Source organism: Aspergillus puulaauensis, chromosome 1 (genome assembly GCF_016861865.1).
Source record: "Aspergillus puulaauensis MK2 DNA, chromosome 1, nearly complete sequence".
Lineage (NCBI taxonomy): Eukaryota > Fungi > Ascomycota > Eurotiomycetes > Eurotiales > Aspergillaceae > Aspergillus > Aspergillus puulaauensis.
The window spans coordinates 1,312,680-1,327,478 of NC_054857.1; the positions used below are offsets into that span (position 1 = coordinate 1,312,680).

Below are 14,799 nucleotides of genomic sequence, written 5' to 3' on the forward strand. Positions count from 1 at the left end.
CCGGCTTCGTCGATGCCTTTTTATTCACCCTCCTCGAGTACCTACTTCAACGTTATCCGGTATGGTGGAATTAACCAAATAGGCAGGTCACTGAGAAGCGGGTTTTGGTAATGGGATTGATGTACCGGATTGATATCTTCTTGTAGCTCTTTTTATTCCCCTGTTTATAATTACAATTCAACGTATAGAAGCACTTGATTATCTTTTTTTACTGGCTATATATAGCCCTAATCTCGTTCCTGGTTTACTCCAAGCAACTACTGTGCCTATCCATTTGGCTCACGAACCCTATTACCCAGAGGTACAGTTCACCTGCAGAAGACTCTCGTCAACCTAGATGGTCTTGTTAGCTATGACCTACTCTATATCGAACAGGGTGGATATGGCTTACATTCGTGCAAACAAAGTCGTTCGTACCGCTTGGGCTAACGACATCAATGTCTTCGACATAGATATCCGAACACACCTGCACAATTCCTCTTGTTAGCAAAATAGATTCCTTTTCCCTCTTCGAAGAAGACCTTCAAGAAAAGAAAGCAAAACATACATCCGGACTCGAACAAACAATCGTCCCAACATTCGGATCCTGCGCCTCGGAAGTCGTGCCGTACATATTGGAAATATGAATGTCGGAGATGGTCAAGTTGCTCTGTTCGCCTGTTAGCAATCTCCCACATCGATACCGTTTATAGAAGTCAAGAGTCACAGGACAGGGGCGGAATCCCATACCGGATACTCATTACACAACGTCAAGTTCTTCTGCCCATAGCATTGCGTTATTTCAATTGCCCAGTCCACATTTTCAATGTACATCTCCTCGTATGTGATATTTGACACGGAGCCGAGACCACCACCGCCCTGGAGGTCCTCGGACATGGCAGATGCGACTCCAGGCCAAACCTTGATGCGGGCCATGTCCTGGTGTTTGTTAGCTTTCTGGCTGTTTGACTAAGGAAAAGGATGGTGAAAGACATACAGATGCGTTATACATAGAGATATTGTAGACGAGAATGTTCTTCACAATATCAACCTCGCCCACATACTGGCCGAGGGAGCCAACAGAGATACCGTGGGACCCGTTGCAGTGGAGGTTTTGGACGAGGATGTCAGTGCTGTTTGGCTTGAAGGAAACGCAGTCTATATCGTATACCCGTGTCAGCTCTATTCCACACAAACGTTGAAGTTATAGTTACATACCGTCACCATTATTAATAACCGAATTCTGGATAACAATATTCTTTGACCGGTACGTATCCCAGCCATCAGTATTCTTGGCCTCATTCTCACTACTACTATACCCGGAGATATCGATCCCGTCAAAGAGCACATCCGATGAGTTCGCAACAAGTTGGTACCACTGTGGTGAGTAGCGCAGCTTCAATGGTCCAATGGTGCCCCCGTGAAGCCCTATAACGCCGAACAGAATCGGGCGTAGAATCAGCGCATCTTCTGCGAATAGGTCGTACCAGATCTGTCCGTTGCCGTCGAGAGTGCCGCCGCCATAAACGTTTACGTCTTCGCCGCCGAGCTGGAAGAAGGTAGTGGCATTTTGGAAGCCGTGCTTGAAGGAGTTGGCTTGCCAATAGTCTGTGTCGTCGGTGAAAACGACACGTCCGAGAATTTCTGTACCCCAGATGATTAATTCAGGTACGCCTCTATGGGAACAGGCTGGGTATTATAGTGCAGGGAACATACCCAGATCAATGTGCTTCAGGAATGTCAAGTCCAACGCTGTACCGACGGTATACTCTTTGTCCTCCGCGAAGACAACCTTCCCGCCGTGGTTGCACTGGTGCAATGCAGAGAGGATAAACTTGGAATCGTCGGAGCCGTCATCATGACTGCGCACATGGCAGACCTTCTTGCGAGGGTAGCTATGTGGGAGAGGTCTGAATGGTGACTTAGGAGCAACGGCGTCGTTTCGAGAGTGAAAGAAACCCTCCACTGCAACCCCCAGGGAGAGGATGCTCACCGTGGAGGTGAGGACGCTTGAGAACTTCATTCTCACAACGAAAGCAAGAACAGGATTACGCTCACTAAGTCAATCTGAGCAATGATATCCATTGAGCAGGGGAGATCGGCGCATACTTTATACTAAATTACTTGCTTCTGCCTCCAGCTTCTCCTCCGGCAGCCCTGCGGAGAAAACCATTACCAGCCCCTCAAGCATCTCCGTTTTATCCGGGAGAACAGCCAGTAATTGGGAGATTTGTGGGGAGCCGAGCTCCAGGCTGGAGCTTGGATTGGGTCGTTGAGAGAAGGTTGTAGAGTGCAGCAGCTTAATTGCTGTCCGAGATTGATGTTTGTGCTCTGATAGGAGGGATAATTCCGCTTCAGTTACGCCTTCGAATCTCCCGAATGGCGGAGAATTCCCCAAGTTACGCTAGGTGCTTTGATCGGCGCTGCTGAATCTCCGGTTCGTATGGCCAGTGGTTTGTGTATTGCTCATAGATTAACGGGTTTCTAAATGCGATATAAGGCTAAGTCCGATGGACGACTGCCGGTCGAACTAGAACCAATACTCGGTGATTTTAAAAAATATATCAGCTCCAATAATCATCTCCAATATACTACAGCTTCGAGATATCATCTCTCAGATATACAAATGGTTGTGTGAATTGGTGGTGGACATGTCCGCTAGACGGTCCTGGTATCCTCTACCATAATCTATATTTAATCGTGCTTTTTCACGGCATTCTTGGCGCCAGAAGCCACAGCCTTCGCATCCCCAGCAAGCTCGTGCTCCATATCCTTCACGGCCTCTTTTGACGAGCCATCAAGGCTGCGGTGGTAGTTGAAGATACGGGAAACCTGGACGACACCAACGCATCCGAGGAAGAAGTTGACGGCGGCGAGGCTAACCTAGTCAGTCACGGCAATATTAAAGCTCCTGGGAAGGCGACTATACAGGTAGTTCTTAGGCGTGATGATCATGCACCAGCGGGTCCAGATGGCACCGGTGGCCATAAGGGCACCGTTCTGGGTCAAGGAGAGCTTCTCAGGCGGGCGCTGGAAGTCGGAGATACCGGCGACGACGAGTGCCCACTGTCACACAGCATATATTAGTACCATCACTGTATTCGTTGCAAAATTGTAATCCCGACTATCAGAGCAAGACTTGTCCACTCGTCATCGACGAGTAATCGGCCACGGTGATCATCGTACCTTCATAACAGGGGCCCTTTGAATCGAGTATCGTCAGCATACAGTTAAGCTTGAATAAAATAAAATTCATAAATAGAAAGTACGTACCAGAAGTGAACCGTCTTCACGCCAATAGGGCTGTTCCATAGACGCTGGAATGTGCTCTGTTGCTGAGCGGAAGCAGCATCGGAAGTCTGGAAGCGGCGTCCCTGGGCACCAGGCCGGCGGAAAGCCTCGCGGAATGCCGCACGGGAGTTCTGGAAAAAGCGAAAACCAACACGAGACGTCGACATCCTGAACTAAAGGGTGGAGGGGAGAATGGGCGACAACGACGAAGGGAGAGCTTCTTTATCAGTATCAGTCTGAGCCGACGTCGGCCCAGAGGTTGTTGCGGACTGCGGCCATCGTTCCGGCTGGGGTAGGCGGTGTGAGGTGAGCAATCCGCTTGACCAGATTGGTTCGTGCTTCACCTGCAAAACGACCTCACCAGCCCGCCCATCCCCAACTATTCTCAATTGACTGGTATTGACTGCCTGGGTTGTCGAACTGTGCTATTGCGATCATTCCTGCGCTGCCCATATACCGAACGGTCGCCGCCATGTCCTCCAAGTATGTTTTCACACGGGGTCTTAAGGAGCTGCGGTTCCTTTTTTGCCAGACCTCTGAGCAGAGCGCTGCGACAAGGTGAGTTTACCTCAGTCTGGAATAAAAATCAAAGGGTGAATTAGGACTAACTGGATGGCTTCTACAGACTGTTCTTGAACCGCGCCTATCCCACCATGAAGAAGCACAACCCGCACACTCCAATCCTCATCCGTGAGGCTGCCGGCACACTGCCCCGGGTCTACGCTCGATACGGTACGTTCCAATAAAATGTCAGTGAGGATACGAGGAAACTAATGCGTTGAAATTGTTTTTTTTAGGACTTGGAAAGGAGCAGGTGGAAGCACTGAGCGGTACGAATACCCCTCCAATTCAATGTGAAGATCTGATAAAGACAATTGCTAATTGGAATTTAGGCCTGTCGGATCAGCAGATTGAAGAGAAGATTACGCAATTGGTGAAGGCGTCTTCATAGAATTTTGACGCGTTCATTTTTGTCATGTATCGCGTTCGACTGTCAACACTGTATCTATATCCGAAATGAATTCGTCGGCCGTCAAATGACTTTGTTCAAATGAAATATTATTTATTTATACCTACCAGTTCATCGCTATAGAGTGCTACTAGAGTTGTCCACTCCGCCAAATCTATACTGCGCCCAGCTCATACTTCCCTCAGGCAGGGTCCACAGTCTCTTTCCCCGATCTTCTCCGGCCGCCCCAGCACCAATATGGATCGGGAGAAGGTGTTCAAAGGACGGGTGCGCTTGTCGAGCATCTCCTCGCTTCAGCAAATCAGCCATCGCTTGTGCTCTCTCCGCGGGGGCCTTGGTAACTGCGTCTTTCAGTGCCTCGTCAAAACTAGCGGCATAAGGCATAGGCCGAGGATCCCCGAAAGTGAACCGCAAATCCCGGAGATTGTGGACAGCCATGCCAGATACAATGATCAGAATGTTTTCATCGCGGAGTTTCGACACTGCTTCTCCCAAGCGATAGTGCTGCATGGGATCTTCGGAATTGAACAGAGAAACTTGCACAATGGGGACATTCAACGGATTGGTTTCAGGCTCGAATGCTGCACCCATGTTAATCTTAAAACATCGACAGTTGGTTGGATTGTCAGCACTTACCGCATTTAAAGCTCACCCATACTCCGTGGTCCAAACCTCTCTTGACACCTTCGGCCTTGATTCCTGCCTGCTTGAGTGCGTCCAGTACATTGGTGGCAACTTCCCTGCTACCCACGTTGGGGAACTTCTCCTTATAGTAGTGGCTTGGGAAGCCATAGAAACTGCAGGCACAAATGTCAGCCAACCCGCAGCAGTGAAAAGGGTATGTTACACGTACTCGTAAATCAAATCCGTAATCTCGGCTGTGTTCACTTGCACTGTATCACGGCCTGCTTGCCAGTGTGCCGAGAACACCACAACAGCGCGGGGCTTTACCTTGCCGGTAATCTCGCGGCCTATCCTGCCCAGTTCTTTGTATGCTGGGTGTTCAGAATCATACATGATGTTGGGCTACAGAGCGTCAGCAAACAAAGGCCTAGTATTTCTCAGGGGCGGGGAAATCGAAAGTTGGCGAGAACGTACACCACCATGACTCAAAAAATAAACAGGCGTCTTCATCTTGAATCTGTTTACTGCCGGGGTCTTGGAAATATCCTGAATTGGCTCAACGTTTGAGGCAGTGCTCAGTGGCCGACGAGATCCGATAGCAGCCCAAGATGTCTGGGCGAAGCGTCGAAATCCGAACACGTTGGCGGAAGTCGTAGATTCGTACGTAAAAGCTACTATAACGGCGACAACTAGCGTAACAAGAGATATCACGGTTATGGACGGTCTCTCTGAGTTTCGCTGTTCGTTGGGTGTGGAAGACATATATTAGTGTCTTGCGGGCCTTCGGGTATAGTAAACGGAACCAGCGAATGGCAGGAAGTTAAAATCGGTAGATCCGAGGCAGGATTAACAGATTATTTAGCCAGCTTTATAACTTTAAGAGGAAAATGGCGAGCCTGATTGTCAGCAATTGTCATCATACGTTGGAACCGTACCATTTGGTTCAGGAACTGCTTCACATTTGTCAAACAGCGGAACTCGCCGGACCACCGCGGAATTGGACCTCGATTAGTCATGCCATCAACGCCAACAATGTTAGTTAGTGTCACTACACATGAACGAATTGAAGCGTACAATTTGGGAAAAGATAAATGCTATGATAATATTGGGAGCTGGAAGCCACTGGAAGAGAAGTTGGACATCCCCAACGGTCGTGAACGAGCCATGCCAGGACTATACTCATGAACAGGAAGAGCTTTTGAACTAACTTTGCATGTCTTCATTATATGTAGCAATTAGTATGTAGGTAGTTTATGCAGAGTAAGCAATGGTAGAGCTCCAGCGTCGTCTAAAAAACGGAATATATTGTCACATATCAGGTCATCCAAGGCCTCATTAGATGCAGAAATCTTCATATGTACCGGAATGTAACCGCAATCGCTAGGTAGTATAACCAACAGGGGAATGGGGCGTGATGCTCGGGGCGAGAAGGAAGTAGTAATCAGGAAGAAAGATGAGAGAAGATAGGGAGGTAGATAGATGAGGTATCACAAGATGGGAAGATAATAATAGATAAAAAAAGGGGGAACCAAAAAAAATCAATACCCCGAAAGAAGCCCAAAAAAGAAGATGGGATAGAGAAAAACGGTTTTCTACATAAGCGTCAGGTCACACATCAAATCACATTACATTAAAACGCAGTCCCCGTCATTGGGTTTCTGCTGGTTCACGGCCGATCGGGAGAGCCTTGTCTTTTGCATCCGGGCACCACCCTGTTTAAGTTCTTCGAGACGCTCGCGGGCTTTGGAGAATCCTTGGGCTATAGTAGTATTGAGTCAGTATTCATTGCAAGAGAAGGGGCGGTGTAAGAAAGGATTACTAACCAGCAGCACGCCAATACCACCTCTTCGCATCTTCCATATTAGCGGTGGCCCCGATTCCAGTTTCTGTGAAGTAACCCATCGCATACTCAGCCTTGGCTAAACCGGAAGAGGCGGCTTTTCGCGCCCAAAGGTATGCTTCTGTATCGCTCTGCTGGAGGATACCCTCAGAACCGGTAAGGTACCAACCGCTAAGCGCAAGTTCAGCCTGGTGTTCGCCTTGGGCAGCGGCGGCACTGTAGAGCATGATACTTTGTCTTGGATCTACGGGACAGCCCATGAGGCCGTACTCGTAAGCCATTCCGAGACGGAACTGGGAGAACTTGTAGCCGAGTTCGGAGGCCTGGTGGAAGAGCTGGGATGCGTAAGCCTCATCGCGGATAATGGCGTCGTTGTCACCAGCGGATGTGTAGAGCAGAGCGAGCTCGTGGAGGGCGTGTGGGTTTTCCATGTCTGCGCGCTCAGCGGCACGCTTGAGCCAGGAAATACCTTCGCGCGGGTTGCGGGCTTGGCCGAGGAGACCTTTTAGAAGGATCATGCCCATTTTGTACATTGCTGGAGGATCTCCTAGGGAAGCGGCGCGCTTGTACCATTGTACAGCTTTGAAGGGATCGCGTTTTGTGCCGCCGCCGTCCTCCTGGCCAATTTCGCAACAGACAGCGACACGGTAGGCGGCCTGGGGGTGGCCTTGTTTTGCTGCCGAGTGGTATAACGAAAATGCTTCTTTGGGGTCGTTTTGGAGACCTAAAACACCTTGACCATAGCAATCGGCCAAGTAGAATTGAGCGTCTGAGTAGCCGCTTGAAATCAATTTTTTGATGATTTTATGGGCGTCAATGTTGTATTTCTCCCGGGCTTTGGCCTTCGACTTTGGGTCTAGTCTGCTGGCGTCGACGAGCACTATTGAAGCTTCGACTAGCCGTTGCGCGAGAAGAAGTTGAAGTTTCTGGTCAGAGGGGTTGCCCCGAGCTTGCATTTGCAATCGCTCAATTTCAGCTTGGGTAACCGGTTGCTGCGGTTCCGGACCATCTAAAGCGCCCTGTTGGGCTGGCGCTGGTGGTTGATTGTTGGTCGCGTTGTTGTACTGGCGTACGGGGGCTGGCTTATCACCCGAACCGTGGCCCGGGCGGTAGGGCATAGGGTGGTGCGGAAGGGCATCTGGGTTTTGCTGTGGATCCATTTGCTGTGGTGGGTACTGCGAATGTATAGAATCCTCATACTTTTCGTAACCATTGTTCATCGCGTTGTAAGAACGGCCGGCCGACTGGGACTCTGAGGGCAAATCAAATTGGAACCCAGCATTGGCAAATTGATTTGCCCCCGTAGGAGTGCCAGAGTCAGGTGGAGTATGCATATGAAGCTCCTGGGCCGCTGGATTGAATGCCTTGTATTGTCCAGATCCACCAGGAGAGTCGAGTTTCGGCTTGGGTTGTTCTAGACCTGGCAAAGATTCATCAATCGCACCTTTGCTGAAATCCGGCATCGCATCAAAATTGGGCATGTCGGGGTCATCAGGTGCTGTGCTATAGTAGCTGTCTAACAAACCACCGTATGTACTTTCTCTCGGATCTCGAGAACTAGGCTGACCGAGATATCCCGGACCGCCTGGAACAGGCATAGTGGCACTGCGATTGATATGCGGCATAGGTGGCGGGCCCCTGGGGTCAGCATATTGCCCATTACGATCAGAGGGTCGCGAGCGTCCTGCGCTGGCTGCCCTTGGAGGATACGCGGAGGAATTCGGCCCCGGTCTAGGAGGTCGCATATCTGGAGGTCGTCTGCTCCCATTAGATGTGTGAGGTCGAGGCGGCGCTGGACCGTTCAGACTCATTGCCGCCATATCACCTTCTAGGCCCCGAGGAGGTCCACGTCTACCCCCAGGAGGTACGGCGGGAAAGGGACTGTCAAAGCCCGACATTGGGGGTCCATTTCGTGGTGCTAGGGATAGGTCAGTGGGCGGTTTAATACTTTGCTTTGGTCATACTCACGTCTCATCCGGTCTTGCGCCGGCGGCGGACGTCTGTCTCGTCGACCGTCATAGCCTCGAGGGGGAGGTCGCGCATTCGGCGGATAACCGCCGCGCGGCGGTCGCGGTGCGCCACGAGGGGGAGCTTGCGATCTTGGAGTTGCTGGGTCGGGAGGATAACCATACCCGGGGTCATTATATCCATCGGGCGGGTATTGATCGTAACCATAGTCCTGATAGCCTGTGTCAAAGGACGGGTCTCTCGGAGGGCCGCCTCCACGAGGAGGGCCGTGGTTCCTGACCGGGGGAGCTCTCTGTTGCGGGTAGGCCATGGTCTAGGTGAGACGGCGTGTGAAGAAGCGAAGGCGCGAGTGGAATTTTGTTACTGAGCCGCAGACACGAACACCAGTCGCCTAACGAAAACAAAATTTGCCGGCAGTTACTCGATGGCGAGTCCGATCGCACGTTTCACTATTAATACACGAGCAGATGGTTATTAAAGAACGTGACGGACTAAGGGTGAGGTGTGGAGGACGGGCGGCTATTCCCCGCTGGAATATAGCCCAAAGTGAACAGCGGGCCAGATAGATAATGAGGAAATACAGTACTCACAGGCGAGATTCAGCATACGTATAGCAACATGCACGCGATAGCGCCCAAGCCTTGTGAAGAGCGGAAGACAGGGTCAGCGGACAAGCTTGGTGGATAGGTTAAGCACTGCAGCGGCCGAAGATGCGCTGGGAGTGTGGAACCGAAGTTGCCAAGCCAGATGACCCGGATAATTAAATCGAGGGGTAGGAATGCCGGGGGAGAAGAATGAAGGAGAGACAAAGAACAAGATACTGTTCAGGGATAGAGACAGGAGGGATGGAACCCAGGAAAGAGTGTTGTGTTTGAGATGGGGAGTAGTGGGAGTGGAAAGAGGAGTTTTCTGCAGGAGATGATTCTGTGAGACAAATCGGGCATGAATCAACAGGATTGGAACCACCTGTATTAATTAAGTGAGGACAAGATTAACAGAACAATAATTTATACTCTTGCTTCAGCCTTCACCTCGACTCTTTGTCATTGACGCAGTTTCTGGTTCTTCTTTTCTGCTTCTCCCCACTTTTCGCATTTTTTTCAACTTTTCGTCCTCCAGACCCTGGCCCACGCGAAACCGTCCTGATCCATTCTCACAATCATTATTATCACAAAGAGTTTCCAGTTCTCCATCCTGTCAGCCCAAGCCAGGGACAGCGTCTCTTGGCGGGCCCAAATTGGGATCCTCTCTGACCGTTTTTCCACTCACAGGTCAGCTTCCCTCCGAAACCCGACCCAGTCGCTCTGGAGCACTCGGACAAGACAAACGAGAAACGTCAAACGACCCATATGACGTCTCAAGTCGGCGCTGACCTGGCTGTACAGTGTCCCCTGCGCACTCCTTCGCCGTAAGATGCGTCACGAGGAGCACGAGGGCTGACGCTGTCGATAGGCTACCTCTGGACTCTGGTACCTACATTAGGCCCGCGGGAACCTCCGATTCGAGAACAATTTCCGCATGAAACGCAGGGGAAACGACAGTAGGGCGATCGCTTATTGGTCTTTGGAGGGATCCCCGTTGTGGACTGGGCCGACTGGCCCTATGGCACTAACACCACCTCCCGTCAATCAATGCCTTTCTTAAAAGCAAACATGCACTATTACTCAGAATCGAACTCGGCTGGAGAGCGAAGCGCTCTTCTGTAATAGCCATACCTCTACAAATAATACAAAATATGTAGGGCGCATTTCATTCTCAACTCAACTCAAAAGCACGCCCTGGAGTTCGATGTAAGCCTGAAGCCGAAGGAAGAATGCTCTCTGTGGCATTCTCCCTAAGACCCTGGCCGCCTAGGCCCGGCTCGTGCTTTGCGATCCAATTGTTACAAAGTCTGTCTATACTTGGGGAAGAATGAGTTAGACTTGAGTTCCAACTTCTGGCTGAAAATAGTGTCTCGGACTCTTATCCATCAAGTGTTTGACGGAGGTTCCAAGGTACTGGACTCGTAGAGGCTAAAGAACGAACTACGACATACCTACCAGGTAGACGGCAGGTCAACTCCGGCGTGCCGTGACTCGGCTGTGTCGGCACATACATACCAAAGACTGAGTATAGCAATTCTGATGGCCAAGCCGTCGTCATAATACTATTAAAAGTCAAGACAATGGGTTAGAGCGAACCCTGGTCCGAAGTCTTCTCGCAACTTTCAAAGCAAACGACTATTATTGGCTACGGCAACTCGCACAGCCACTCATTGCACCGCCGGGCTCCGTACAAAGCCACCGTCCTGGACATGATGCCACAATTGAGCCACACTATCGTGAGCCACAGCTGAGATCGACAAGCCGTTGGTTCATTCGTATCTTTGCTTCCAAGTACGAAGAGTCCACATTCAACTTCATCCTCGGTCGTTTGAATTGAAGCGAAGGCTGGAGATACTGCCTCCATTCTCTGACATCATTGTCTCACTTCACTTCGCCCACAAGAACCCGGAAACGCCCGCATAATGTCACGAGCGGGAACATGGCTCAAAATGCTGGGAGTGTAAGGATCGCATGGCCTCACCGGTTCAAGATCGTGCTAACACTGAAGTTTTATCGAATTAGTGGCGTCGTAATTTGCGTCGGTGGCCCCGTGCTCGTCGAGAAACTCCGCCCAACAGATGAAGAGCTCTTCAAGCGCTACAACCCGGACCTGCAGAAGCGCAGTCTGGAGGAGGGCGACCGACGCTCGCGCGAATTCGATGAATACGTCGGCCGGTTGAAGGAGTGGTCAAAATCTGATAAGTCGAGTGCGTCCTTGTTCTTCGACTAATTTCTCCTCTCTGCATGGCTAATGTCGGTTTTACAATAAAGTTTGGTTCGCGGCGCAAGAGATGGAGGAGAAGCAGCGTGCTCAGAGAGAAACACAACTGGATAAGGCCAAGGAGGACGCTAGGATACAGAAGGAAGAGATGAGAAAAGAACTGCTGGGTGAAAAATAGGGGCTCTTCCTTTGAGGATTCAGGCCTTGTTATCCAAGTTTGGAACCGGGATGCTACGAAAAGAAGGGGGGAAAGGCTTGTGGTTTGTATTGCATAAAATGAGTAGTTTGGATACTCGGAGTTTACATGGCGCTGGCTTGGGTTACGTGGTAAGTGGGCAATTGTATTGTATGTATTAATGGCCTCAGATACTGTAAATATTCCCAGCTCATTTCGGTCAATTATTCACTTATCTTGGAATGACTCACGTCCAACGAAATCCAAATTATATAGAGGCAGTTCTGCCATTATTATCACCTTCACTGTCCTCTTCGGAACAGATTTGCTACGCGTTCGGGCTAAACGCATCTGTGTACTACTTTATCGTGCAAACATTTCCGTTGTCATAATCGTCATCATAATGCTAATAAATAGTACAGTCTAGGGTACGTTTCCATCTCATCATTAATCAGAAGATTGATCCGCGAGAACCAGCGCCATCTTGTTAAAAAGTTCCGCGACCTCGTTGTGTCCTTCAATTCGAGCCAAATCCTGGGCAGTCCGTCCCTTGCCATCCCTACCATCTGTTGCAGCTCCATGGCCCATCAGGAAATGCACATCCTCCTTCAACCCGGCTTCCGCAGCTAGATGGAGCACTGTCTTGCCATACATATCTTTTGCGAGGACATCGGCATCTCGATTGACAAGCAGTCGCAGGATATGGTGCTTAGCGCCAACCGCCTTGTGCAACGCCGTTTGCCGGTAGTCGTCTCGCATTTCAAGTTCAGCTCCATTTTGGAGCAGGAACTCCACCATTTTTCGATGGCCGTGACTAGCGGCCTTATGCAGAGGCGTATCCCCGGTGTAGTTCGTGACGTTGATATCAACATCCTTGTCCAAAAGTAGTTCAACCATCTTACGCCGACCACTCGCAGCTGCAAAATGAAGAGGGGAATCGCCTAGATGATCCTGTGCCTCTGGATCCGCACCATGGTCTAGCAATACCTCCGCTATATCTTCGCGCTCATTGATTATTGCTCGGTGCAATGGGGTTGCACCTTCCTCCGTCATCGAGTCGATTTCGGCGCCACTCTCAATCAATGATTTCATCAATTCCAGGTCGTTTTGCTTCGTAGCTATGTCGAGGGGCGTTTGTCCCAACTTGTCGGCGAAATTGACGTCTGCTCCTTTCTGCAATATCAAGCCAATGATGTCCCTGCCGTGTCTGGCTCGTTCATTCATGAGTGATAATAACAGTGAAATTTCATCTTCGCCGTTCGCCGCGTTGACATCAGCGCCCTTTTTCAACAGGTATTTGACCACGTCCAAGTGGCCCTTTCGGCCAGCTTGGAATAATGGACTCCCGAACCTGCTTCCCCCTCCATCATCGACCTGCGGTTGTCGTTCGATATCTGCTCCGCTTCGTAACAGCAGCCGCACAACGGGTAAATGCCCATGACGAGCCGCCCACCATAGTGGAGTGCAACCAGCATCATCAGCAAAATCGACGTTAACTTTGCCGGTGGAAAGCAAAAGCCATACTACTTCCATAAATCCCTTGTCTGCTGCCCATAGAAGCGGCGTCCGTCCTTTTTTGTCTTTCGCCTCAGGCCTTGCCTTTGCCTTTAGTAGCAACTGAACGATCTCTTGGTCCCCCTTTTCTGCGGCAAGAGACAGTGGTACTCTTCCGTTGACATCTGCGAGGTCTGGGTTAGCCCTAGCTTTCAGCAGCATATGGACTATGTCGTGATCTCCTCTTTCAACTGCGAAATACAAGGGTAGCTTCCCGTCGTCGTCTCCCAGATCTGGATTAGCTTTAGCCTTTATCAAGAATCTGACTATCTCCAGGTGTCCGGATTCCACGGCGTAAGACAGTGGTATCCTTCCGGTCACATCAGCGGCATCTGGGTCCGCCTTGGCTCTCAATAAAAGCCTGGTCATCTCCGGGTTCTCCTTCTCTGCGGCTCGAGAAAGTGGCATTCTGCCATTCTTATCCACGACACTCGGGTCAGCACCCGCTCTCAGCAGCTGCCTTACTATCTCGGGCTCCTCTCGTTCGACAGCACAAGACAATGGCGTTTGTTCATTGGGATCTGGAATGTCAGGATCAACGTTACTATGCGCTAGAATAATCTGAACCATTACATGATGGGCCATTTCTACAGCGCAGAACAATGGTGTTTGTCCGCTAAAGTTTTTGGTGTTTGGGTCAAGATCAGGGCGTTGTATAAGCATCTTCACTATCTCCTCATGTTCTTTATCCACGGCCCGTGATAGGGGCGTCTCCTCATCGGGATCCAGAACGTTGGGGTCGACATCACCGCGCCTGAGAAGCATCTGCACCATTCCTAAAGATCTCTTTGCGATTGCTCGACACAGTGGCGGGTATCCATCACTATCTGGCGTGTTCGGTTCGACATCACTGCGGCCCAGAAGCAGGCCCACGATTCCTTGGTGCCCTTGATTCACAGCGCAGCATAGAGGAGTAAGTCCGTTTGAATCAGGGGTGTTGCATTGGACAATCCCATTTCCCAGCAAGACCCCGGCAATTTCCTGGTTTCCCTTTGCCACCGCGCAAGACAGAGGAGTTTGTCCACTAGGGTCTGGAGTGTTCGGATCACTGCCAGCGCCCAGAAGCATCTGGGCTATTGCAGTATGACCATTCTCAACAGCCCAGGACAAAGGCGTTTGCCCATTGGAATCTGGAAGATTAATGTCCACACCAGGACAGTCCAGCAGACGACGCACAACCCCTGTATGTCCCTTTTTGGCAGCCGAGCATAGGGGAGATAAACCGTTCTTAGATTCTTGCGAATTGAGCTCAACAGAGCCTGTTTCAAGCAGCAGTTGAAGTACATTCTCGTGCCCCTCGTCCGCAGCCCAGGCGACAGGCGTTCGGTTGTCTGGGTCTGTGCAGTTCAAATTCACGCCGGGCGTGGTCAATAACAATTTGACGATCGTGTCGTAACCCTGACTAGCAGCTAGGAAAAGCGCCACCTCCAATTTGTTTGGGGTGGGTGGTGCGCCTTCAGATGCCATTGCCTGTCGTATGAACTAGTGATCGTGTGTTCAAAAAAGGAGATGACGTTTAAAGGGATCGTAATCGACATCCATGGGCGGAGACCGACATTCAAGGTCCAGAACAGACAAAGCCAATTCAATCCT

The 14,799-nt window shown here is 50.4% G+C and overlaps 7 protein-coding genes across 7 annotated transcripts; 2 read left to right on the forward strand and 5 right to left on the reverse strand.

Moving 5' to 3' along the window:
• Positions 1–291: 291 nt before the first annotated feature.
• PGAX1 (putative extracellular exo-polygalacturonase) lies at positions 292–2,002 on the reverse strand (the record flags this gene model as incomplete). Its single annotated transcript, XM_041702285.1, has 7 exons — positions 292–333; positions 392–466; positions 548–649; positions 730–918; positions 977–1,137; positions 1,198–1,623; positions 1,696–2,002. The coding sequence occupies 7 exons, from the start codon at positions 2,000–2,002 to the stop codon at positions 292–294; spliced, it is 1,302 nt and encodes a 433-aa protein (XP_041549938.1).
• Positions 2,003–2,673: 671 nt separating this feature from the next.
• APUU_10573A (mitochondrial pyruvate carrier family protein) lies at positions 2,674–3,437 on the reverse strand (the record flags this gene model as incomplete). The annotated part of the gene is made up of 4 exons (XM_041702296.1): positions 2,674–2,857; positions 2,909–3,045; positions 3,166–3,181; positions 3,253–3,437. 4 exons carry the CDS (start codon positions 3,435–3,437, stop codon positions 2,674–2,676), a joined length of 522 nt encoding a protein of 173 aa, XP_041549939.1.
• Positions 3,438–3,742: 305 nt separating this feature from the next.
• On the forward strand, positions 3,743–4,222 carry APUU_10574S (L51/S25/CI-B8 domain-containing protein; the record flags this gene model as incomplete). The annotated part of the gene is made up of 4 exons (XM_041702307.1): positions 3,743–3,828; positions 3,896–4,002; positions 4,068–4,100; positions 4,164–4,222. The coding sequence occupies 4 exons, from the start codon at positions 3,743–3,745 to the stop codon at positions 4,220–4,222; spliced, it is 285 nt and encodes a 94-aa protein (XP_041549940.1).
• A 135-nt stretch (positions 4,223–4,357) lies between these two features.
• Positions 4,358–5,626, reverse strand: APUU_10575A (DODA-type extradiol aromatic ring-opening family dioxygenase; the record flags this gene model as incomplete). The annotated part of the gene is made up of 4 exons (XM_041702318.1): positions 4,358–4,821; positions 4,877–5,037; positions 5,094–5,266; positions 5,339–5,626. 4 exons carry the CDS (start codon positions 5,624–5,626, stop codon positions 4,358–4,360), a joined length of 1,086 nt encoding a protein of 361 aa, XP_041549941.1.
• An 863-nt stretch (positions 5,627–6,489) lies between these two features.
• On the reverse strand, positions 6,490–8,982 carry APUU_10576A (putative chitin synthase activator (Chs3); the record flags this gene model as incomplete). Its single annotated transcript, XM_041702329.1, has 3 exons — positions 6,490–6,623; positions 6,688–8,622; positions 8,673–8,982. The coding sequence occupies 3 exons, from the start codon at positions 8,980–8,982 to the stop codon at positions 6,490–6,492; spliced, it is 2,379 nt and encodes a 792-aa protein (XP_041549942.1).
• A 2,196-nt stretch (positions 8,983–11,178) lies between these two features.
• On the forward strand, positions 11,179–11,486 carry CBP4 (uncharacterized protein; the record flags this gene model as incomplete). Its single annotated transcript, XM_041702340.1, has 2 exons — positions 11,179–11,216; positions 11,279–11,486. 2 exons carry the CDS (start codon positions 11,179–11,181, stop codon positions 11,484–11,486), a joined length of 246 nt encoding a protein of 81 aa, XP_041549943.1.
• A 613-nt stretch (positions 11,487–12,099) lies between these two features.
• APUU_10578A (ankyrin repeat domain-containing protein) lies at positions 12,100–14,673 on the reverse strand (the record flags this gene model as incomplete). The annotated part of the gene is made up of 1 exon (XM_041702351.1): positions 12,100–14,673. One exon carries the CDS (start codon positions 14,671–14,673, stop codon positions 12,100–12,102), a length of 2,574 nt encoding a protein of 857 aa, XP_041549944.1.
• Positions 14,674–14,799: the final 126 nt, after the last annotated feature.